At 42.4% G+C, this 26,535-nt stretch overlaps 1 protein-coding gene across 4 annotated transcripts in view; it reads right to left on the bottom strand.

Moving 5' to 3' along the window:
• Positions 1–24,845, bottom strand: part of AHCYL1 (adenosylhomocysteinase like 1) — a 39,220-nt gene extending 14,375 nt beyond the window's left edge. For 2 of the 4 annotated variants that reach the window (XM_027608516.1, XM_027608526.1), the window contains exons 1-2: positions 24,448–24,845; positions 789–900 (exon numbers count right to left, since the gene is read on the bottom strand). In XM_027608516.1, the coding sequence (XP_027464317.1) occupies positions 789–900; positions 24,448–24,567 (232 nt within the window). In that variant the 5' untranslated portion in view covers positions 24,568–24,845. Of the gene's footprint in view, positions 1–788; positions 901–23,783; positions 23,957–24,054; positions 24,194–24,447 lie in introns of those variants that run through there. The other 2 variants (XM_027608546.1, XM_027608535.2) reach the window with 2 other exon arrangements.
• Between the last annotated feature and the right edge of the window lie 1,690 nt (positions 24,846–26,535).

Here is a 26,535-nt window from a genome sequence, read left to right as displayed (position 1 = left end):
TCCTCAGTTAACAATGAGGGGGCAGGGTTAGATCAGATGTCCCTGTGGATCTTTCAGTGTCTCTTCCACTAGTACTCAAATCCTAAATTCTACATCCTTTTCCACATTAACTTTCCAGTACTCCCTCTGAAGTTGAGAAGAACACAATTAAAAAAAAAAAAAAAAAGGCCTACTTATATAAGGTTAAAACAGGAGAGCAGGACTAAAAAGAAACAGCTGGAGCCACATTACCATAGTTGAACCTTTCCTACTCCAGAGGTGAACAGGGGAGGACACTTCAACATAAAGGGTGACCTAGCAAATAAAAGGAGCCCAAATATTCATTCTTCTTGTCACCATTCAAGCAGTCTTGGAGCCAAGAAAGAAAAAGACAGGTGGTGGGGTATATCTTAAACAACAAAGTTGGAAATTATGCTTCCAAAGTACACCTCTTTTTCAAGGCCCGTTCCGTCAGCCAAAATAGAATTGATTTTCTCCCTTTGTGATGTGGGCGGAGAAACGTGGGAATGGGAACAGGCCCAGTACTACCAAGCAGGCACTGGCCGCAGACCACACAGAGACAGCCAGGGGAAGAGAAGTCTCCAGATGACAAAAGCCTCCCCAGCTACAAGCCTGGGTGGGGATATTCCCATTGCCCAAGTGCTAATTATCAGCTTTCAGCAGAAAGATGGGGAGTTCTGATATGAGGTACTTTTAGATTCTAGATAAACAGAGCAGTGGGTAGAGAACTAGCTTAAGGCTCTGGACCTGGGAAGAGAGATCAGAGTGGACACGAAGTTCATACCTACCTGAACTGTAGCTGTCAGTGGAGGATTGGGAGATGGAGCGAGACAAAGATCGTCGGCCTGTCTTGGTGGGGAATTTGGTGAACTCCTGCATGTCATCAGCAAACTGGATTTGCTGTAAGAGGAAGACAAACAGTTGAAAACTTACAACAAGCATTCTATGAAATGTTCCATTTTTTAAGGCCATACATTTCCTTCCCTAAAACCTAATGTTATTATATAGCTCCTACTAAGCCAGCAACTCTCCCACCAGAACAAGGGTGGGCGGAGGCGACTTGCTGACTCCTCCCCAAATGCCAATTACTGCCTCTTTCCAATTGTAGAATTTTTTTGTTGGGGGGACGGGGAGAGCTTAAACACAACTTCTTTTAGCATTCTGTCCAAATTTCACAAATCTTTCTTCTCACATTCCATAAAGTTTTCTTTCCTCTTACAACCTTGACACACATTAAGCTCTTTACCCTTCCTCCCAACTCTACCAAAAAATAGCACAATCTCATAGTGCTTCTGCTTGTTTTTTGTTCCTTTGTTTTGTTTTGTTTTTTCCCAGAAGATCCTCTTGTAGCACATTCTTATCCTAAAATCAGCAATGGTCTTGTTGTTTGAAAAATTATGGAGCTGCCTTGAAATGGTAATGGGCACTGGGGTGCCAATTCAGAGTCCAATCATACCTATACTTCACAAAGGCAATGTAGTATGCGCAGAACTTTCTACATCCAGTAAAATACTTGCATACAGTAAAGAAAGCAAAATTAAAAACAAAAAAATCTCTGCACTCCACAGTAAAATCCAACTAATTAGGACTAATTTGAAGGAGAAAATAAATGACTTGGTAAATTCTGTATTAAAAGCTTCTTTAAATGAAATACACCAGAACTAAGTAATTGTTTGAAGGATACTTGGAAAATTGGCTTTAACAAATGGCAAATACCTTACAATTAATACAATTTACAGTCAAATTAATGGATGCTTCTAAAGTGTATGAAAACATTTTCTTCTATTAAATGGTTTAAACCTTCCTCCTGAACTCTTTATTTAAGCTCTGATAAACCCTTTAAGATATAAAATAAGCTTTAGCCTCCTGAAAAACAAAACGGTTTGAGACTATGAATTGAGATTCTCCTCACAATCTGACTAAATCTGAAAAGGTTCCCACGGAGAATCCATTAAGGTAAGTCTTTAGCAGGGATCTCTGGAAATATAAAAGCTATTACAGATTAAAAGTCTCCCCATAATGCTAGCAACGTGGTTATACCCACTTTGAAGCCAGGAACAGTAAACTGCCCATCTGTTACAGCTGCAAAACATCCCCCTCCTCTGACACATGTGCCCTCCAGCTAGGGTAGCATCAGCTAGCAGTGTGAGAATCAGGCTTAAATGTGCAACACAGAAGAAATAAGTAAAAGGGACTCACCCTAAACAACATACATGGCACCAGAACCTGATTAACAAATACCTTTATACATCCTAAGCAGCTTGTTTAGTTTAGGTGCTAAAACTTAAGTAGTTTAAAATGCTAAAAGCACAGCGCCTTTCAGAAAAACCAACCAACCAACCAACCCTACTCTTGAGGGGCACCTGGGTGGCACGTTTGGTTAAGCGACCCACTCTTGGTTTCAGCTCAGGTCGGGATCTCGGGGTCATGAGATCGAGCCCTGGCTCTGTGCTCAGCATGGAGTCTGCTTAAATTTCTCTCCCTCTGTCTCTGCCCCTCCCCCCATGTGCTCTTTCTCGCTCTCAGATAAATAAATCTAAAACAAAACACAAAACCCACTTGTTGAAGTGGCCACAGGTCAGCGTCCGCCCTTCTAGATAGGATTTCCCACCGCATGTTCACATGACTTCTGCAGTCAGCAAAGCGAGTTTTAGTGAAGAGATTAATCCAGGACCAACGTAATGACTTTCAACCCAATATGCAGTTCTTTTGGTGGCAGAAAAAATACAGTCAAGAGACTGTCATGCCTTTTAACACTCCCCAGAGGCAGCCCTTCCTCCATCAGCCTCCTTGTTCCTGGCATGGGCAGTCTAGTCGGAAGCTAGTCTTCTCTCTTAGCTGTTACGATTCCCTCCCCTGTTCATCTTTTTTCAAAAGGCTCCGGGCATATTCCCAGACACCACCTACCTGGTGGTGGCGGGGGTGGGGGAGGGAAATGCAGTAACATTCGCCGTTTCTTAAATAGAGAGAGAGCTGGCTGTGGCAAGATAGAAATGTGTTTCTTCAGCAACCTAAGAACTAATTTAATAGTCATAATCCTACCTTGTATTAATGCAGCTCAACAGTAGCCTAAAGCTTAGCAAAATCTTTCCCATCTAAAAATATTAGACTGTGTTGCAAGCAGCTTACTGATCAGTGCAGTGCCTCATGTCTCAAATAACGAATATGGTCCATATTTGAAGTGGGCAGACTGTTAACTCAAGCCATGACACGGATGGGTGGCTGTCTATTCTCACAGCTCTTTGATATTTTCACTTCTTACAACTAAGGTGGTCCGGCTATACGAAGATGCACGATAACCTGTCTTCTCTCCCACCACCGAACTGCGTGCTGAAGAGAACCGAGATCACAACTGCTGCTCTGCCAGTCTCCACCAGGCCTGCTTGCTGCATGGCTGCCTTACAGTCTGCAGCTCTGTCTTCCTTTTGAAGTACCTCCTGGAATGCCATTCACCTTCACATTGTAAACCAAGACACTGTTGTCAAAAGCAGTTTTTGAATATCATAGGTTTTCCCCTCTAGTGAAACCAGATCTCAGTAACAGCCCTCTGAATTGGGATGAATTCACCACATTTACACAATATGATCATTTAGGTAAAAATGAAATCCAAGGACGGCTGCAAAGCTGTTCTGTCTACATTACTTCCTATTGTCATCATTTCTCCCAATCATAAGTCTCAACTGGTGTACTTGAGTGTTTCTTCAAAGCCGTATCTGTAAGGAAGGCTAGTTCTAAATATGATGTAGAGGGGGAAGGAAAAAGAGATAAGGTAGTTGGAACTTCAGAAAGTATCTGAAAATCAGGGGCGCCTGGGTGGCTCAGTCGTTAAGCGTCTGCCTTCGGCTCAGGTCATGATCCCAGGGTCCTGGGATCGAGCCCCGCATCGGACTCCCTGCTCGGCGGGAAGCCTGCTTCTCCCTCTGCCTGCTGCTCCCCCTGCTTGTGTTCCCTCTCTCGCTGTGTCTCTGTCAAATAAATGAATAAAATCTTAAGAAAAAAAAGTATCTGAAAATCAAAAAGTCCTATGTTAAAGAACTATTTTGAATACTCACCACTCCATAAACAGCCTTGCCCACAACAAGCATGCCAGTGTTTCATTCTTGAACTAATATTACATCTGAGAAAGGTTAGAAGGTCAGATTGACCCATTCTCCAAATAGCACATCCAAATACAGAAGTCTATTTGCTGTGCCTTAAAAACTCAATTAAGTATCAGGCCAATTCAATGTGCTATTTTAAAGCACCTCTTCAAAGGACTCAGTGGGTACAAACACTCTTCCATGTGACACTGAAAATGATGAAAAGCAGCTTTCCAAAGAAACAATTTGGGATACGGTACACCCACCTCCTCGTGGTTAAGTCTGGTGACAAAGTGATCTGAAAGAACTGCTGTATATAATTTATCAAGAAAAAGGGATCACAGGCAACCCAAAACAGTTATAACCCTCCAGGGAAGAAAAACTGTCGTATACTACTCGTTCAATTTATCCCAACTGATATTTTTTACCATTAGAAGCTGAAGTTTACTTCCACAAACACCTGTTCTATCTCCCCAGATGTTAGATAATAGCTTAGCTACACTTCCTTCCCAGGTCCCACCCAATTTTGCTGTCTAGCTCCTGAATCCCAGAGAAGTGAAAGCCATCAGAATTGCACTATGACACTATAGCCAAAGGATGGTGATCAGGATAATATTCATGGATTATATTCTTTTAGTTGACACATTTGGGAGGCACCAACTAAGCACCCAGCGCTATCCCAGGAAAGATCTATGAAAGCAAATATGGGCCCTTACAATCTGTAGATTTGGTTTGACCAAGAGGGTAATGATAACACAAATGGCTGTTACAGAATTTTACTCCTTCTTAAGGAAGATCCTAGATATTGCAGTCTTAACAGGCTTATCTGGATATTGTTCAGCTTAGGCCTCCAAAAATCAGAGGTTAGGCTAGACATCTCACAAAACCTGTGATTTCACATGCCTATCTAGCAGCTTTTAATTTCCTCAGAAAGGTTTCCTCCTAAGGGTGAAGGACTAGACTCAAAGGTAAATAGCAATTATTAGGAAAACAAACCATTAAGAAAGCATAGCTTAGAAGCGAGTAGAGGGACTGGTCTGTCTTAACTGCTGAGGAGTATGTGAGAGGCCAGTATCTCTCCTTCTGGTACACTACTGATTTCCTGAGGCATTCCCAAAGTTATATAATCTGTCACACTGTCTCCTCTAGCATACTGTGTGTGCAGAATTCTCTGTTTTGAAATGATGGTCAGCATATTTCTTAGCTAACACTTAGCAACTGAGCAAAAAGACTATCAGAAGCTAAAAATTTTAACAAGGTCAATTACTAAGCAACGTGTTATAACACCTTCCAGGATTCCTACATCTTTTCTAATCCGTCTTTCACACATCTTCTGGCTAATAGATTCCTTCTTCTTCTACAGAATCTACTCTCATCTGCTCTCTTTTCAGAGGGAAGGAAGAGGGTATGGCTGTCAGCCTAAACTAAAGAGGTGCAAGACCTTTCCTTGATACTTACCAGTGATCAGTCTGATTCCATTTCAGATGAATCCAAAGAAATAGTTATCAATAAACAACAATTTTTTGGTACAAGAACTATCTAAGTCTGCACATCTTTCAGACCTTCCATTAGGTAAAAGAAATTTCCCAAAGAAGAAGGGTATCCTCTTCCCAACACATTGCTCTCAAGTATACCACCAGAAAATAATTTATCTCAAGGGAATCAATCTCCGGCCACAGAGTCAAATCCACAGCCTCCTTCAGTCACTTCTTCCATTCCCTAGTGCAGAAACCAGTCTTCTGAGACTCAGCAGGTTTTGGCTGCTCCCTGTCCTCCTTCCCTGTCTCAAGTTTCTTAAGTTCTCAGTTTCCCCAGATGGGGCTTGAGCTTGGGGCGGGGGGGGGGGGGGGGGGGGGGGGGGGGGGAGGGAGACAGCAAACTGACTAATCACAGCACACATCTCCCTCCTCCACTCCACCCATCTCTGTCTCAAGGGTAACAGGATATAATATGTGCGTGTGCACACACACACTGCTAGAATCCACTTCCAGAAGAAACACTCCTTTCAAAAATGGGACTTAACTTGACCTTTCATCAATGTCGGTGGGAGGAAGGGGTGAGGCAACACCAGGGCTTACAGTGCCAAGTCACTTAACTGGTGAGGAAGTAATACAAAGCTTGAAAACCTCTGCCAAAGAGTGGTTTTACCCTTATCAGCCACTCCCCCATCCTCCACCCTTCATATGAGACAACGTACCTCAGTGGCTTTCTATTAGCTCTTAAAATGGTCTAATGAAAGTGAATGATCTGGGCCTCCAACTGCCAACCTCTTAAAATTAAGAGGTTAAAAACTGGCAACAAGTAGGACAGGGAGGGCTTCCTAATCTTTTGAAAACCATAATTTACAACACGTTCTCCCCTATATTTCAATGCCCATTTAGCTATCTGCCTGTCCAACTGCCTGGCCTGTCCATACTTTCCTCATCCTCAATCTGCTACCAGTATTATATGAAAAGATGCTGGTCATTCTTCTTTTTCTCCTGACATTCAATTATCATCAACTCTAGGTTTTATATATATATTCATATATTTATACTTATATATATATAAACATATATTTATATTTATTTTTGTACAGGTGACTAAAGAAATCTAGATTCTTGGAACATACCCATGACTTCAGCGATACACCAAAGTTCCCTTCCAACTCACTCTCCACCCCCACTGTCCCATTTTCCCAACTTTATTATCATTTTCTACATGTAAACACTTTAAAAGAATAGTTTAATGAACACCTGTATACCCTCCATCTACATCGAATCCTCCCATTTTCCACATTAGGTTTCTGCCTCTGTATATATACACACATGTACATATGCAAACTTTCAAGTGGTCCTGCCAAAAAAAAAAAATGCAAACATGAAAACTCACCAATAAATTCTTAAGAATGAATCTTCTAAGAATAAGGATATTTTCTTACAGAACCACGATAACATTCTCATGCTTTTACAAATATTAATAACCCTATCTCATCCAGCTTGTATTCAAACTTCTCCAATTATCTCAGGAATACCTTTCATGAAGATGTGGTATGTGCACAATGGAGTATTATGTGGCCATAACAAAGTATGAAATCTTGCCATCTGCAGCAACCAGAGGGTATTATGCTAAGGGAAATAAGTCAGTCAGAGAAAGACAAATACCATATAAATTTCACTCATATGTGGAATTTAAAAAAGCAAACAAAAAAAAAGAGACCAAAAAAAAAAAAAAACCACACTCTTAAGTACAGAGAACAAATTGGTGGTTGACAGAGAAGTAGTGGGGGAAATAAAGGAGACTAAGACTTATCTTGATGAGCACTGAGTAATGTACAGAATTGCTATATCATTATATTGTACACCTAAAACTAATATAACACTGTTACTCATACTTGAGCAATTTAAAAAAAGAATCTTTCATAGTTATAGACCCAAATGCCTCCCCAACTCTTCCAACCCAGGATGGAGAATCAAGGTTCACTAAATTCATTTGGTTGTTAGGTTCCTTCAGTGTCTGGTAATTTAGAACAGTTCTCTTGCTTTTATTTTTTTTCCCCTGTGATATTTTTTCCTGGAGGAGTCCAGGCCAGTTGCCTTATGGAATCTCCTATATTCTGAATTTTTTAGATTAGTTCTTTCCTGTAAACTGGAAGTTCAGTTTTGAGGTTTGACTTGAAAGAGATTAAAATTTTGGCAAGAATATTTCATAGACAGGGGTGCCTCGGTGGCTCAGTTGGTTAAGCGGCTGCCTTCAGCTCAGATCATGATCCCAGGGTCTGGGATCGAGCCCCACATCGGGCTCCCTGCTCAGTGGGGAATTTGCTTCTCCCTCTCCCTCTGCCTGCCACTCTGCTTACTTGTGCTCTGTCAAATAAATAAAATCTTTAAAAAAATAAATAAAAATTAAAAAAGAATATTTCATAGATAATGTTGTATACTTTACTTTGCATCATATCAGGCAGCACATAACGTCAGGTTGTTCCATGATTAGTGACACCAAGCTGAACCCTGGGTTAAAGTGAGACCATCAGTCTCTGAAAGGTGTATTTTCTCCTTTGCAAGTAAAGGTTAAACTGTGGGGTGATATTTTTCAGCCTGTGATTATCCTGTTCCCTAGTGACTTTACCATCTGCTCATAATCCTTGCCTGAACCAATTATATTGGGGGGAGTGTTTCAGAATCATGGCTTTTTCCCTATCATTCTTTCCACATGTATTAGCTGGCATTATTTTGTAAAGAAAAGCTTTTCTTCTCCCTCTTTCACTTGTTTCTTTGTCATTCGTATTTTTATTTATTCAATCTGTTACACTATATTATACAATGAGTACGCTGAATGCTCCAGTTGTCCCAAACTGAGCCAGTGGGAGTCTCCTTCAAGCTGACTCTTCTAAGTGCTTCCTTCCTTTCTGGCATAAGAAGATACACCAGGCTTACCTTGTTCTTTCTCTGCTTCAGACCTGAAATTAGCCATTTCTCAAAGAGCACTGACTTCTTTCAGTGGGGAATGTTATTTAGAAAATAGTATCTGAGTATAAAGTGGGTTAATTGTTATTACAGGTGTCAGTGCTAAGAAGTTCTTTCAGGGTACAGAGAAATCTTTTTGTTTATTCATGAGTTCGCACTGATATATCCGTTTCAAATTTAACATTACCTTTTTAAAAACTTTTAATTTTCCTATTTGTATTTCTTTCCCCTTATATGTTGACAATCTTGGTCTCTGTTACCAATGATACACTTACTTGTTTTATTCTATAATACATCTAAAACAATTTCAAAATTGTAAGGGTAATATTACTAACAATATTCTACATAGTGAAGTGCCAATATTTCACTGAAGTTCTTTTTGTCTTTAGAAAATATCTCACAAATGATGTATAGTTCAAGTATGGTTTTCTGGGTGATTATATAATCAATATGATATGTAGTTCGATTCATTTGTTTCTGTTAACAGCAATCTTAAGGTTTCCTTTTTCTTTTTTTTTTTTTACATATGAAACACACATCTCAGAAGTTTTAAAGGTATATTCAGAGAAGTGTCACTGCCATTTCTAACCCACCCCCCGTCACCATTTTCACTGGTTTCTGGTTTCTGTTCATTTCTGGAGGTAGAAAAAAAGCAAGTATATATTTATACTTTTTTCCTTTTCTTACTCAAAAGGTAGAATGCTAAAATATTCTGCACTTTTTTTTTCCACTTAGGAATCACTTTGTATTGGCTCAGAGTATAAGAAGCAGTAATTCTTAAATGCTGGGAAGGACTGAGCCAGGTTACTACTGTTCACCTTATATGTTTGTAATAAAAAGTCATTAGCCTAAAGCCAATCTTGACTTTAAATAAATAAAGCTCACAAGAAATTAAACTGGCAAATCTCACTGCAAGGTATGCTGGGATGTTCTTTAAGATGAAAATTTGTCAAATGCTTATAAATAGGTAAATCTGTATTCGTCAAACGAATTTTTATGAGAAGAAAAGTTAACAGTGAAAGCAAGCAATCGATCAATGGACAGGTCTAGAAGGAAGATGGAGTTTCTGACATTTTGGAAGGTGGCCACACAGACTGAGTAAATGCCATCTGTATAATATCTTAGCCTGCCAAGAAGGAACAAGATTGGAGATGTACAAAAACAATTCTTCCTTCCTTGATCTAGAAGTTTAGCTTAAATGAAGTTGAAAGCCAATTACATCTGACAAATTGAAACCCTCTACACACATTTGCTGGAGTGAATGAATCTCACCTTTAAGTCAGAGCAGCTTTTGGGAAGGCTATATCCATTGAGAGGCGCAAGACATGCAAATCCCTGCCAAATAGTTTATGGCAGAAGAACTACAAGCAGCTCCAAAAAAGTGGCAGCTCAGTTTATGTAGGTGTGCTTTCTAAACCCCAGGCTAATGCCCAACAAAGGTTAATAAGACAAAAACCACATCAGTTTTTTAGTTACCTTCCACTGCTTCCCATAAAGTACTGGCTCAAGGGAGGAAAAAGCCATCAAAACATTAAATAAAAAATCTGACTTTAAAGACCTAATACTAAACAGTAACTATGTAGTATGGGTCAATGGGATCTTTCAGAATCCACTCTGTAGAGAGGTAGAAGAGTTTCAATTTCAAAAAAACAGGTAAAATCACTTTAAAGATCAGCTGCAGGTGGCTTTAGTTTCCACAGCTTTTTTTTTTTTTTAAGTTTCCACAGCTCTTAACAAAACACAAAATATTAAACTTCTAGAAGGAGACTAGAGATATAACACAAGGACAAGAATCTGACAGTCACATCAAAAACATAACTATATTTTTCACTTTAGAGAGGTAATATTTGCCATCTCTTCCTGGCTTTCTAAACTCGAGGTGTATATGTTCAATTTTAGATAAAAGTCTCAGTATGAAACCATGACCTTAGATAGCCTGTAAGAAAGAAGCTGGCTGAAAGGAATTGTTGGCTGTAATGTCTTTGGGGCTATTTAAAAAGAAGAACTACCTGGGCACCTGGGTAGCTCAGTCGGTTAAGCATCCGACTCTTGATTTTGGCTCTCATGATTTCAGGGTCTTGAGGGCAAGCCCTGCATTGGCTCTGCACTGGGTGTGGAGCGGAGCCTGCTTAAGATTCGCTTCATCTCCCCCTCCCATCCCCCCACCCCAAACCCATGTGCTCACTCATGCGCTCTCTCTCAAAAAAACAAAACAAAACCAAAAACAAAAAACCAAACACAAAACCCCCCAAAAACAAACTACCTATTGCTCCATAATGAATACAGTACAATACCCTCTATTTCCCAGACCAAAATACCAAAGTGGAGTTTTCCTCACCCATGACTCCCTAAACAGTCATTTTCTAATGAGTAAAGTGGACAGACGCACAAGGATAAAGATCTCTTGCTTTAGGCTGTATTGCAAACTAAAAGTCAAAATCAAGTTTGGTATAGAAGAGTTACTCAGCAAATTTTATCAATAAATAACAATGCCAGAACATCACTGATCTCAGTATTTTTCAAACCATTTTTGTTGAAATTCTGGCATACAAAGAACAAGTAAAACCACCTTCGAGCATTACGTCAGGACTTTTACTTAAAGCTGATTATAAATTCGAAATCCACACTTAACCGGTATCGTAAAAACAAAGGTCCTGAACGCCTAGATTTTTTTTTTTTAAGATTTTTGTTGTTGTTGTTGAGAGAGAGAGAGCGAAGACACACAAGCAGGGGGGAGCAGCAGGTAGAGGGAGAAGCAGGATCCCCACTGAGCAAGGAGCCCAAATCTACTCCCAGGACCCTGAGATCATAACCTGAGCCAAAGGCAGACGCTTAACCGACTGAGCCACCCAGGCGTCCCCTGAATGCCTAGATTTCTATGACATTCTAGTTTAAGCACTCTGCTTCAACATCAGTGGCCTGCAGATATGATTTCCTTATAGAGGATTTGTATTTTCAAAAAATTTTAGAATCTTTTGAGTATGGGATTTACTCCTCACAGATGAAAAAAACAGAACAGGGGTGGGGATTAAGTGACTTGCTGAAGGCAAATTTGCTAACAATATTGAGATTAAAAAAAAAAAAAAAGGAAAAAAGCAAGGGAGAAAAAAAATCCCTACAGGTCCTGTACTACTATCCTTCTTTTGGAATAGTTTGGGGAAAACAGCAGCTTTCCCCTTTATTTTCAAGAGATCAGCTACAGAATAGTCTACTATTGCACTGAAGCTTTCTGAGCTTCCAGATGAACACTTGTGAACTCTAGAGAAGGAAAAGAATTCTTTCTGTTCCAAAATCTACATTGATTTTGGGAGAAGTGCAATGATGCAAAGAAATGTAATATATTAAAGTTGCCAATGAATTGCCTTGAGGTTCCTCAGGGTGGAAAGGGTGAGAAAAGAGTAAGAGCCCAAACACTGTGGAAGCAAAAAGCTCTGTTCTAGCATATACATCCACTGTCTTCTGGGGGCGGGATGGGGAAGAGGAGAATGCATGGACAATCTAATCCTGACCACTAGGATGAGAGAAATGACCCGAGAATGTCTTGTAGGCATCAAGAGCAATGTAAAAATTCCACCTGTGATTACTTACACAAGAGGTTTTCAAATTAGGTATGGTTAAAACCAATAATTTTTTTCCCCATCATCTGGGAAACCTGCTATTTTCATAAGAAATAATTTATGTAGTGCACAATGGGAATGTGGGGATTTTTCTCTCACACACAGCACAGAGTTCATGCCCTTAAACGGAGAACTCCACCAGGTCCCTTTCTCATCTGTGGTGTGGTACTCAAACAGTATCCACTCCAAGTCACCCTGCATCTTATAACATGTCTGAAAGATCTTGCAAAGTCAGATTTTTCAAATACAAAACAAATTCTCTGACTTTACTATGACTAAAAAAAAGTTCTTATAAGGGTATTAATTTTATTGAGGTACTCTGGATTTAAGCAATATGATTATTGAATTTTGATTTCATATCCACAGTAGGTATTTATTTAAACTACTCATTTAATGAATGAAAAAAAACATTCTGGCTATATGTTTTGGAGAATCTTTGTTATATTTTATATATATATATTTTATATGTTATATATTTTGGAGAATCTTTCCAAAAACCGAGTAGCAGATTTTAACTACACAGCTTACACACTGAAAAGAACCTTAAAATAAACAGTCCCAGGAAGTGAGGCCTGAAATCCCTTTGATCATTCAAGGGGCGTCTTTAAAAATAGAAAATAAATCAGTGGTATGATTCTATTCCCCTAGATTAGGGAGCTTTGGTTTTAATGCATCATTGAGCAAACAATGAGACATCCATATACTAACAGGTTGGAAAGTTTCATAGAACAGCTTTTCCATACGCTGGACAAACTAGAGCAGTTACAACTGGAATCATCTAGAGCCTCCAGACTCCTCTGGGGAGAACTGTGGGCTCTGTTCTTTAACACGCTCTGAGGGTACAGCAGTTTGGCCTAGAAGGCCTTGAATACGGCACTTTCTCAGCAATCCCTCAGTGTGGGTCTGGAAAGTTTCCATTAGATCTCAGGCAGAGAAACAAGAATTCCCTGGAAAGACCACCCTTCAGGAGGTCTTGATCTGCAGTTACATTAAAGATCAGATTCCAGGGAGGTAAAGGTAGAATTGGTACAGGACTCTGTGTGCTCACTGTGCTCCAAACGTCTAAATCTGGCCACATCATTCTATCTTTCTCCCAGTGTCCCAAATGAAATTTCATTCATACTTCTGCAGTATACGTTATACGTGGTACTAACTCTGAGGCAGGGTTTAGCCACTCATTCAAGTCAAACACCAACTTTTCCAAGGATAGAGATGTATTAATACTGGTATATATAAAGCAAAGCCTTATCTGCCCTCCCCTTTTTATCCTGAGTTCGGTCTGATAATAAAGGAATAGTGACAGACCCCTCAGGACTAAAAAGGAATCTTTTTTTTTTTTGGTCTGGGTCTCAAATCCACTCCTTTTGGCTTAAGGCTACCTGTCTTGCCAGCTCCTCACTGCCTGAGTTCTGCCCTCCTTTGTTTCCTCTCATCTCTCTCCAGTCTTTACTCCTTGGCTATTTCCTCAGTCCCTCATCAATCAGCTCCTTCTGTGAGGTTGTGTTCTGAAGCCAGAATTTCGCTAAAATGTCCTCTCATGATCTTTATAATTTTACTAACACTCTTAGTCCAGGAATTGATAGTATAAATTATCATGTTAAGGAAATTCTCATCTTCTGACCCGATTTTTAATCTACTGAGTCCAAGAAGCTCAGCCAACCAGAAATCAAGAGGTGGGAATGGGAACAGAGTCAAAATCATTCAGAGAGAGCACAGACTCAAGAAATGCCATTGATGTAGTGGAGGCCTAGCACTTGCTTTTTTTTAGAGACACCCTCAAGTTCTTTGCAAATGGCCTTGGCTATACAGAAAAAGAAACTACAAACCAGTGTGGCTAGCAGATAATAGTCCCTAACATGCAACTCATGGCCTGGCCTGATCCCAAACACCAGGTTCTCAATTCTAGGCAAGTATTCCAGGTTTTTAGCCTGGGTTCATGGATGGGCTTCAGGCTGCCAAGTCCCCTTATATGTCATATATATACACATATGTATTTATATAATAATGTGTGTTTATTTTTCTGGAAGATGAACACAGCTCTGATAGGGCTCCAAACCCCAAACAGTTAAGAACCACTACACTAGACTTATGCGACCTGAATAATAACCTCACGAGAATGTAAACTCCAGAGGATATGGATCTTTGTCTTGTTCACTGATGAATCCTAAGTGCCCAGTACAGGTCCTCAGATACAGCAGTAGGTGCTCAACCCTAAGCTGATAGAGCTGCATAATTTCTGGTCACGCTTACTCTGAGTACTCTGGAAAGGAAGAGTAACCACAGGCTACTTACTTTCAGGACCTCTCACATGGGGCACAAGATTTTTTCTCATGGCCAAAGTCATTCGAGGTAGGTGGGGGCTACGTTACCATCCCAGTATCAGATTTCCTAACAACGCTGGCCAGGCTTGCTAGATAATCTAAAAGACTGGTTCTAACCACGGGATCTTTCAAGTTTAAGCTGTTTCAAAAAGCACATACTATCCTACTCTCCACTTGCTCTTAACCCTCAACCCTTCCCCTTCTGGTTAAGTAGATCTAGGTTAGGGCCTTGAAATGAGTGTTTTGGAGCACTCCCTAGGTGACTGATTCCTTCCATTCCTTCCACGCCATGAGAAGTACTCATCAGAGACAGTCTCAGCAGGATCCGAAAAAGCAAGCACAAGCACACTGAGTTTACCAGGCTCTTGATAAAGCAACTGAAGGCACACAGGGAACAAACAGACTAGACATATCTTGTTCAGAGATAAAACAAATAAGGCAAAGAAAGCAGAAAATCTGCCTCTTTAATACCAACTCCATCTGTCAGGTACAGCCAATCCATCAGATAGATCTACGGGGTTTAGGAGAACATGACAAAGAGCTTGTTATAGGCAGAGAGACTGTATTTTTACAATGGCTTGGTCCAAAATCAGTAAGAATTGGCAAGATGCTCTCATTCCAACCATGCCCAGTGTTCTGCTAATCCCCTCCCTGTGGAGTCAGAAAAGAATGTGCAGAATTCTGAACCCTCTATTCCTCAAATAGGAGGGGTTCCTTCTTCTGAATGCAAGGGTTGCAACTGATCTGATCACTCTCCACTCCTAATTACACACTAGGTAGAGGAAGGAGATGCCTCCCAACATGGGTGCTCTCCGTCCAACCTTTAGGATTTGTAAATATCCTTTACCCCCATCTCACAAAAGCCATGCCTCTGCCAACTTTAATTCATTTTCAACTGGCAAATAAGAACAGAAACCACCCCCAGAGTAATGCTTTCCTCTGGGAAATCCTGGGGAAGGGTGCAATAGGGTCAGTGCGTCCAGCATGCGTTTTCCGTGGACTTACAATACAGCTTATTACATTTAGAACATCATGTTCCCAACCAGCTTGGTCTCTTTTCTGTTATAAACCTGAAGTAAACAGATTCTACAGCAGCTACAAGTCTGTTACCAAGGCCACTGTATTGATCAGTATAATTAACATTCACAATTCATCTAGCCCAGCATGACAAGCCAGCTGGGCTACTCTCCGTAAGAACTGAACATTGGGAATCTTCATGTCCTGCGTGCTAAGAAGTCTGGTGCTCTGAAGCTGGGCACTAAAAACTCAAGTACTGAATTAGAAGTAGGATACTACCTGGCAACCCACAGGAAACTGAATTAGTTACCAGAACAATCGAACACATCTGCCATCTTTACGAAGTGCCTATTTCTACTTCCAAAACTACAAAATTCTGAAGATCTCCCTTTCCCCCGAGTCCTGCTTACATCACATACTTAGGGAAACAAAAGACACAAAATCCTCAATGCCAACTAGAGCCTGATTCCTGGTTAGGACAAGCATCGGCCCAGTTCCCAGAAGACTGTAACTCTAAAGGAGGTGTATTGCAAAGACAAGGGCATATAAAGCTTTAGAACATGGAGCTCAGCCATTGGTTCAGAAGGGACAGCTAGGGCTGCGGAATAAGAATCAGAAGTTTGCCCAGCATTGCCGGGCAGCGCTGTTGTTTATTCCTTTCCAACACAAATTCCAAAATGAAACTCTTCAACTCACTGCTGGCCCTCAAATCTCAAACACCCCAAGAGTAAGCCTCTGTTCCTTAAATCAAGAGCATGTGTAAACCAGAATACCACTTGCAACTCAGGGCAATGTCCCTAATGCTAAGGGTTTAAAACGTGGTGGGACATCAAATTACCTTCCCATTACATGGAAGGATATCCCCTAAGCTTCTAGCCTATTGCCCTGTGGTTCTCCGCTCCTGGGCGAAGAAGCTGGAGGCCTTGTATCTCCACAGTCTCCTCCCTTACCTCCTATTTCTGGCATTACAGAGGGATCGACTCAGCTGTTGGAAATTCTTATCAATTTTTCACCTGCAGTTCTTGGTATTTCCATTATCACCCAAATGAGAGGGATCTGAGTTAGAAAAACAACGTTTTGCCAACTGAAAGGGACAGGGAGCCAAAACAACCCAGTGAGTCCAACTCACTTTCTCCTAGTGATAATCATCTCACAGTATTTTACTCAAAAAACAAATACCGACAGTACTTACATGGGAAGCACTGCATACTATACGTAAGTGTGACATATGGTCCTTGCCCTCAATATGCCTGGTTTACAGAAATCAAATGAAAATTAAGATTCAGGTATCAAGTCAGTCCTGAAAATAGTCCTATTTTTGATACAGAGGAACAAGTTATTTTGTTTGGTTTTGAGAGAATAGCACGTGAGTTCCCTAAGCACTCCTGAGAATCAGCTCTGAAGCTTTAGAGGCACCACAATTCATATGAAGGGCAGAGGGTATGAGATAGTACAAGAACCCCCAGAAGTTGCTGAAATGCTGGTTTCAGTATGCCTAAGTTCCTGGGTTGAACCCTCAAGGCATTGATAATGAGTCTCTTGGGAAGCTGAGGAATATCCCAAAGAGGGAGATGACAAAGAACACCAACAACCTCAGCTTTGTTTCAAGGACAAACTGCAAGCAGAAAACAGTCTCAGCAGTTTCTGGATCTGTAAAGAAAAGAGATACTATGGCTTAGAGACCTCCTCTTCTAAATCAGGGTTTTTAACCCAGGATCCATGGATGAGTTTCAGGAAGTACCACAAGTCCTTTGAAACATATATGCAAGTTTTTGTGTTCCTGAATTTTCCCAAAGAACTGTAATTTTCAAAAGATTCTTAAAGGGATCTGTTGACTCAAAAGATTAAGAACCATCGTTCTAGAGTTTCTAATCCAGCGACAATCTCCGCAGCATCCCTCAAACTGGCAAAAGAGAAACCCATTCCAGTTCTCTACCTTCCACACAGACTTATCTACTTACTGACCTGTCTCCTAAAGGTAGAAACAGAGATGAGGGTGTGCACTTTAAAAATTCAAGGCGAAGAGGTCTTTTCTACATCTCCAAAATAAAGCTAACCATCCCGAGGGTCCAAACAAATCCTTCATAAGACCTTTGAGAAAGGAGGTGGTCAAAAAGGGCAGAGAAGAACCACTGTCCTACTTACTTTTCTGATAGGTCCCTTTTTTGATTTCAGGATCCTAAGATCATAATGAAGACAAGTCATAGCCCAAAAACTCTGACTTGAGGTCAAGCCAGTCCTGGGGGAAAGGAATAAAGTAATTCCCATTATGCCCATGGAAACCTGTGCCCCAAAGGTTCACTTTAATAAGTACCATAAGAGCTAGAAACATTTACTATTAAAAACAGAACTTCCAAAATCCTGACATTACTCAAAACACAGTGAAATGGACAGCTTCATTCAGGAGACGGAAATGAAACATGGTTACACTCATCCCCTCCGGCCTTTAACCCCTCACTCGGTCACTCACCAGTTCACCATCTAGCTCACAGAGCTGTGCACCACTGTGGATCAGCGGATCAGCACGTTAGTGTTTTCCTTGGCACCTGGAGCACACAGCATGCTCAGTGGGATTCCACTGGTGGCACTGAACACATACACACTCTTCGAGAAAAATATACAAGAGGGCTTGTTCTAGCTGGGCAGTTATTCAGATTGTGAAGAACTAAGCCTGAGGCAGGTCCAAGAGGAACAGCATGGAACAGTGAGCAATCCCAAGACCCTCCTGCTTACACCTCATTGGAGCACACAACTGAGTACGAGGTGTCCATTTTAGCAGTGAACTGGTTTGGGCTGGTGAAGAAGAACATTTTCAGTCCATTAAGCTCTACCGGTTAAGTACAGAGGAATGTCAGCTGAGGCACTGGGACTTCTGTGGCAAGGCAGCAGGAGCATGCTGGGCTAGTCCTCCATTTGTGTTTCTTCAAAGTCTTTTCCTTGTGTCGGCCACAGGATTCCAAACACTACCTTTTACCGGTGGTTCATTATACTTTTTCACTTTGTGGCCTGTTTGGTAGTAAATGATTAAGCCCCATTGTATATTGCTGAGTAGCACCAATCATTACACTCATTCTGAGATTAAGGCACTGGACTGAATCCTTTAGAGAAAAACAGAGATAGGGAAAAAATGAAACCAGTCTGAGTGTTAACAAAAGCATGGGTGTTCCACCCTAGCTCTGTAATTGCTTTGGGGCAAAGGCCACACACTTCTGCAGGAGAAAATCTGTTAAATGTAATTAGGAGCAGGCTGTTCAGAGCAAAGAGAAACAGTACCTGAGGGAGGGAGTTGGGAGTACACGGGGATGTGATCTGAAGGTGATTATATAAAAAGATAAAGTCACACCTCAAAAGGGTCTTTGGAATTGTTTCATGTAATTCAAGGATTCCAGTTTGGGAAGACTCCCAGATGATTGCAGTTTGAGGAAATAAACTCCTGGACTCAGCTAGCCCACTGTCTGAAAGGTGCCCGCCTTCTACAGGGGCACTGTGTGCTGTGGGGGGTGGGGGAGGAGGGGGGGTCAGGTAGAGCACATCCCAGTTCTATCACAAGCTCTAAGTTCTCCCGTTGTCTGCGTACCTCTTAGAAATACAAAATTTTAGGGGCGCCCGGGTGGCTCAGTCGTTAAGCGTCTGCCTTTGGCTCAGGTCATGATCTCAGGGTCCTGGGATCGAGCCCCGCATCGGGCTCCCTGCTCAGCCGGAAGCCTGCTTCTCCCTCTCCCACTCCCCCTGCTTGTGTTCCCTCTCTCACTGTGTCTCTATCAAATAAATAAAATCCTTAAAAAAAAAAAAAAAGAAATCCAAAGTTTTAGTGTTCAATAGGTTTAAGCTGTATGTAAAATAACATTTTTCTCAAGGCAAATTTTTTTCCTGTTGAAAAGACATTCCAATAGAGGCATCTTTGTTTTGGCTCTTTAAGACTATTTCAAAATTCCATATAAACCAGGGTACTTTTCAGAGTTTACAGAGACAGTCATTGAACAGCATGATGGGATAACAGGTCTAAACCAGAACTGCACCAGGCAAATGAGAAATATGGTCACTCCAGTTATAAAGGAACAAAAGCACTAAGAATATTTACTAAATGCTAATGCCCTGAACAATCCTGTAGAACTATCATTATTCCTCATTTTACAGACAAGAAAATGGAGGCTCCACAGGTTAAGTCACTTGCCCAAAGTCACATGGTTTTTGGATGGTGGGGACTGGAGGTAAACCTGACTCCAAAAATCAAGTGCTTGATGTACATTGTACTCCTCAGTTTTAGGAACAAAAAGGGGAAGTTAAAGAGATCTTATGTAACAGCCAAGCCAAGAGTGGGAGAGCAAGAGAACTACCTGAATGAGTCAAAGGGAAATAGGGAATCGTAAGAGAAAAGGTGACGATACTTCTATGTGAAGTTTTAACTGCTTATCATATGCAAGATGCTGACACCGTTGACAAGGGTAGGAAAGACAATTTGTGGTAAGAATCTTAACTACTTGAGGCGGCAGAGTAAATTTATGAAGAGTCACAGGCAACTAGAAATCTACATGATTCTATGTATCAAAATATCCTTCATAAATAACTTTACAAGAATACATTGGGTAACACACCCTGGATCCAAATGATAACCCCCTGATAAAATAAAAGATAACACAATTGTAATCTTGCCAGCAAGGGATCTAGACAATGAACAGATTTCTCTCTGTTACAAGATAAAAGTCTAAAGGAACTTAGAACAAAGTAATTTGGAAACTAGTGTCTAACAACTCAAATTAGAAAAAGAGATAATCAGTATCTGTGGAGAAATCCAAACAAGATCTTCTTACACCCTGACTTCTGTTTGAAGACTGTCACTAAAACAGTAGCTGCCCTGAAGAGATCAAGAGATACTGATGATGTAGAGAAAATAGGAAATATCCACCTGTCAAACCTCTTCTCGGTGAATCTAAGAAGTATCCGTGCAAATTCTATAAAACCACACCAAGAATTAGCCATAACACAGCCCTGATGAGAAGAGGAGCATCATATATTTCACCCAACAGGTTAAGAGCTAAGTAGTACTCACTAGGGCTCTACTTAGTGTGCTTCCTAAGTCCTAGCCGACCCTTTTGACAAACTGAGGCTGCTATATATGCCTTATTCAAATAAAGAATATCCTACAAGCAAAAGTAGTTGTGTGTCTTCTCTTTTCCTCTACTATGCTGGTGGTAAAAGTCTGTCTGCATAGATCTTAGGTTCAATGCCTAATGTATCACTCTGGAGAGTACCCCCCAATACTCAGACGTACAGACAGCCCCCCCCCATAAATGTTCAGAAGTGCAGAGAATAGCAAATGCTCTGATAGGCCTTCCAGAGAAGCGTGTCTATCTTAGGAAGTTTCATCAAGCTGGAGATTTGGGTTTACTCTTAGAAAAAAAAAAATCAACTTGATACAATGTCAATTTCCAAAGGCCCAAGGACAGCTCTCATTCCCACAATACAAAGTAGCAGAAAGAGGGATAAATAACCAGTGATTACCAGGAACTAGCCAGTTTATTTGGGTCGACTGATAATAGCCAACATTAAACAAAATAGCCAACACATTAAACAAGGACCCTCTTTAGTTGTGGCAGAATGTACACTACCCTTACAACTAAGGGACCCCTTTTCTCACCCAAATTTTCCTGGCAATACAATCTGAAATAAACAGTAACAGTTGTAAACAAGCCTTATGATGTTGATTTATACTATAGCTTGTTAGTACTGTCCCATGAACATCTCCTTTAAAAATCTGTGTCAGCCAAAGCTGTCTTCCCAAGAAAATGGTGTATGTATTATTTCCCACGTCTGCTAATGGGATTCCCTTTATCATCTGACTCCTAGGAAGTGTGGAGTTGCATGTGACGATCAGCCTCATCAACTATCTTAGCCCTTACGGTTAGTATTTTTTCCCTTCCTTCTATAGTTTTGACTTTTTCTTTTTTTTTTAAGATTTATTTATTTGAGAGAGTGAGCAAGCGCACGAGCAGAGGGGAGAGGGAGAAGCAGGCTCCCCAATGAGCAGGGAGCCCAATGCGGCACTCGATCTCAGGACCCTGGGATCATGACCTGAGCCGAAGGCAGACACCTAACTGACTGAGCCACCCAGGCATCCCTAGTTTTGACTTTCTATTTATATTGTATGTGTCTTGTGTTATAAGCCATCTCAAATGCTCACTAAAAAGAGGGAGTGTAAGTATACTAATAGACTTCCTTAAAACCACTGATGCAATCTTAGCTAACATGCACCTATCTCTACCTGTTCCAAATAAAAAGTACTTTTTGGTAGATGAGGAAACTGAGGCACAGAACCTCACTTGCTTAAGGTGGTACCCACTTAGTTGACTTCTTGACACCCAGATCAAACCTTGAATCAAACCGACAAGTCCTATTAACTTCACAGTACTGTGGCAGACCCTGGGGGCATACAAAACTAAGTTACGATTATAGTTGAAGAATCTCAATCTATGCTTTTAATTGATGGACATCTACTCTTCCCCCAAAATGAGTAAGATTTCACCAGTTACACTGGAATCTGATCTAAGGACGTAATCTACAGATTGACTGGCACCTCACTTCCTGAGGGGCTTTGAAATGATCTAAGGATTACTTGGTCTAGAGCCACACTGGAATCCTCACAGGGTAAGGCCGGCACCTTTTGAAGAGGCCTTTTTCTTACATCATTCAGTACACACCAAGCTACGTTTTTTCTTTTCTCATGCTTTCTCACATTATCCACACATGGCAGAGGTACAAAAGTGACTTAAGACACAATGTCCAATTCAGTTGTTCTGAAAAAAACGGATCACCTAGAACTTGCTATGTGACCTTGACTAGTCCTCAGTCAACTCATTAACTAAATAAATGCCTTTAATCATCACTAGGGGAAGGGTAATTAGTCATCATAAATCACTCTAATACGAAGTGCTGTGTAAATGCTAAACAACAAACCTCAGAAAGAGTAAGATTAATAAGAAACACGAGGGACATTTACCAACAAATGGAAACTTATAATAGGGTCTTCCCACATTCCTGGCAGAGACTCCTCATTTCAGCTAATGGAATGACTCTTTAAAATCACTAGCACTTGGCTTGACAATAATACACATTAACAATATTCCTCCTGGGAAGAAAAGAGGAAAAGGAATATTTATTCCTGGTAGGTGGCCCCACAGACATCTCAATTACTAGTTAGCCAGGTGGGCAATTAATATTTGAATATCTACTGTATGCTACGTATAGAGCTAGGCACAATAAATACACTGGTGAATAAGAGTCCCTGCCTTTATGGAGTTTACAATCTACAATACAAACTTTGCATTACTAGTAAGTGGCACTTGGCAAGAATACGAGCTTACTAAAATTAAGGCACGTAAGAATAAAGCCGCTTAATCCCTGAAGCAACTAGTCAAAAGAGGATAGGCTAATGGGGAGAGGAAGAGTTCAGGGAATGAGGGTACCAGGGCTTTTCCCCTAACTCATCGTAGGTATTACCCTTAAGCATTCTTAGAAAGACTGTGACTGTGTCTCCAAATACTGCAGATTACAGTTACTGCCCCAACAAAGCAGTCAACTGAACTGAAAGCACTAAAAATAAGGTTAATCAGACTCCACAGAATCAAAGGATCTTCTACTACCTTTTTAAGGCATTCTGTTGGTAAGTTCCTTAATTTTGTGGGAAAAGAGAGCTACAGCACACCATGGCAACCCGTCTTTTCAATCCTGCATTTGATTTCCGGAGTGGTAGATTAATCTCCTTTAAAAACAAAGTCATCCCTCCCACTATGACAGCTTAACTAATTCAGGTGTAGGAGCCTCAAGGACTGTAACTATTCCTGCAAACCATGTATTCAGCTTATACAAGCACTGCATCCCATCAAACACTGCAGGCAGAGACAGCCTTGAAACTCTGTCTTTACAGGAGGGAAATATTTACCCAGCTTCTCATCAGTTTCAGAAAAGTCACCTCTCTGCAAAGGTTCTCCCGTCTACTGTTAACTGGGTGCCAGGTATGTGGAAAGTCAAGATGTGGTTGGCAGCAAATGCTCACAAAGCACTTGGGATCCCAAGTCCATCGTTCAGAGAGCTAGTTAGACTAAAATCTCCAAAGGTTGCTATTTAATCTTTCACGACAAGAAGAGAATTAGAAGGATGTCCTTTTGAGCTCAACCTGCAGCACAATAGACTAAACTTGTTCTGCCTCAGTTAAGTGCGGTAAAGAATGAGCAATCCTTCCTTACCACCCACCCCTCCAACCCACCCAAGCTCCTTTCTCAAGGGATGCCTAAGTGATCTACTCACATGACTACGATCAACCTGTATCCATGACAGTGTCTGTCACCAACCTCCAGACGTTAATATCTTACATATGTCGAAGCAACTGGATGACCACAGAAGGTGAAAATCATACTTTCCTTTTCGATCTCACACTGCCCTCGCTTTCACCTGCATAAAAGAGCTAGCTCCACGTATTTTTTCCTCTGGCCTCCAAGCTAGCACGCAGTTGTTGGATAAACCAGCCACTGCTCCCAAGGATTTGCCCAAAGCAGCTCTGCCGGATTTACCCACTCACCTGAGGGGAGATTTTCTGTACAGCGCCATCCCCGGGGGCTGGTCACAAGGGTCGACTGAGCTGGCTCACCACCCCCCCTCCCGTCTTCGAAAAGCCCTTCATCCAGGAAAAGTCCGCCGCAAATTAAAGGCCCGGCCCTTTCGGATTTCAGAAAGATCCCGGAGGACTAGGGCCGAGGCACAAAGGAAAGTGAGGTCAGGGGCGGCCTTTCCAGCTCGGGATAGGCCTGGGGGTCACTCACCCGCCACCCCTCCCACCACTTCAGTCGTCCCGGACCACCTCAATCCTGGCCCCTGAAGTCCCGAACTAGCTGGAGCCCGGGCCCTGGGCTCGCTCGCGCCCCTTCCGCGAGGCCCCATCCCAGGCCCCCGCCGCCACCCAGAGCCCCCGCACCTTCTTGGGCGCCTTGGTGACGGTGGCCATGAAGGAGTACTTCTCAGCGTCCTCAATCTCCTTGGCCTGCTTCAGCTCCTCCCCGACCCCGGGCAGCGGCATCGCGTCAGGCATCGACATCCCCCGGCCGGCCCGGCCCGCGGCTGACCCGCCGCCCCCGCCTCTTTCCCTCACCGGCGCCCGCCCGCCCTCCCGCCCGCGCGGCACCCTTCGACACGCGTTCGCCCACCCTCCCGCCGGGCCCGCGCGGAGCTGCGCCCGGTGCTAAGGTGCTGTGGCCAGCGTCTCGTCCCCTCGGCAGTCTAGACCAGCCGGACAGCGACGGCGGCGACAGGAGCACCAAGAGCACCAACGCCGAGCCCCGACCGGCCCGCGCCGCCACCTCCGCCGCACGCAAACACGCACGCAAAGTAAGGGTAGAGGGCGGTGACGCCACGTCAAGTACTGGCAGCTCCGAGCGGGGCGGGGTAAGGGGAAGAGGCGGGGAGAAATGGCGCCTTGTCGTGACGTCACTACGCTGGACCAGAAGCCACGCCTTCTTCTTCCTGCTTCTCCGGGTCCCAGAGTGAGCTAGACACTTTCCGCCGCCAGGTGGCGGCATCAGCCCTGTGAGCGGCGCGTGGTTTCCGCAAGGACTCCTCGGAACTTGGCGGGAGGAGGGGAGGGTTTCTTTGGGCTGTGGGGTTCCCCGCAAGGCCTCAGAAAGGCGTAAGGGGGATGTTTGGAAGCAAAGGCCAGAGCCCCACGCGACGCATTCTACGGCCAGTACCAGGAAATAGTCGGGGACCCAGACCCTTTGGACCAGGAGCCTCTTCCCCTTCTGCTCACACTTATGGGGTGAGCAGAACAGATTCAGAGCAGTTTGGTTTCCGCACGACCTTTTGTGACCTCCACCACCACCGTCTCCACTGGATCTTGCTTGTTTACAAGACCTTCAGGCCGCAGAGCTAATATTATCTGGCCATTGGGATAGGGCTAATGGGTAGGGAGTGGAGAGAAGGAGGGGGACTTGGGGGTGGGAGAGAGAAGTCCTGCCCCGAATGGTTTTCTTGCTCCCCCCACTCCCAGCATAGACTCTGCCAACTCCCGGTGGCACCCAGGGCATTCTTTTACTGGCCCCAATATGTGCTCTCTGCTAAGGCCCTGGATAGTAAAGGTGTGTGTGATACATTTTATGTTTTGCAAGGCTTAGTCCAGTTGCAGAGGTAAAGCCTATTTGGAACCTAATGTCAGCTGAGGTAGCATGTCCTTTGAGATTTAAATGACACTGGCTGAATGCCCATGTCCTGTGGAAAGTCCAGTGCCCTCCCCAGGATTTCTGTGAATTACTGGGTGGGGCGGGGGGGAGGACTTAAATTTTCGTGGTTACCTCTGGCTCCAGTTTTCTGCCACATCTGAAGTTTTATTCACTATTCTAGCGGTGTTGGCTGTTTCTTCATTTCCTGCTGTCAATTCAAATATGGAACACAGCCCCCACCCCTATTCCAAAACAATTGCAAAAATAATGCTGTAACACGTAGCAGAACTTTTAATGAAGGTTTGTGGGCCACAGGGGAGAGATTACATCACACAGCAAACAATTTAAAATCACATTTCTGAAATGTTCTGAAAAGTTATTTTGGCTGTCTTGTCACCTGGGGTTTCTCACTGGCCACACCACCCCGCAAAGCTCTTCTAGCCCACTGCTGTCTATTGTGGCTGCCTCCTGTTACTGCCTTCCTATTTAATTTTATTTAAATTGAATTAATTAACATATAGTATATTATTCGTTTCAGAGGTAGAGTTCAGTGATTCATCAATTGTATGTAACACCCAGGGCTCATTATAATATCATGTGTCCTCCCTAATGCCCAGTCACCCAGTTACCCCATCCGTTACTCCCTTCCCATTCTTCCATCTCCCCCTCTCCTCCTTGAACGACTCTGGGAAGCCAGATTCCTCTCTACTGTGATGAGTAATTCAGGTCTTCCCAGTGCCCTTTTCTCAAATTCCCCCTGCCTCACCAAGCCCACCGCCTCATATCCAGAAGCCCACCAGGTCTTTGACAGGCTCAACTCTTTCAAGAAAGAAGCTGTGGTTTGAAATGAC

The sequence above is a fragment of the Zalophus californianus genome, chromosome 4 (genome assembly GCF_009762305.2).
Source record: "Zalophus californianus isolate mZalCal1 chromosome 4, mZalCal1.pri.v2, whole genome shotgun sequence".
Lineage (NCBI taxonomy): Eukaryota > Metazoa > Chordata > Mammalia > Carnivora > Otariidae > Zalophus > Zalophus californianus.
Note: the sequence above shows the minus strand (reverse complement) of the source record. Positions and strands in the feature narration are given on the sequence as shown.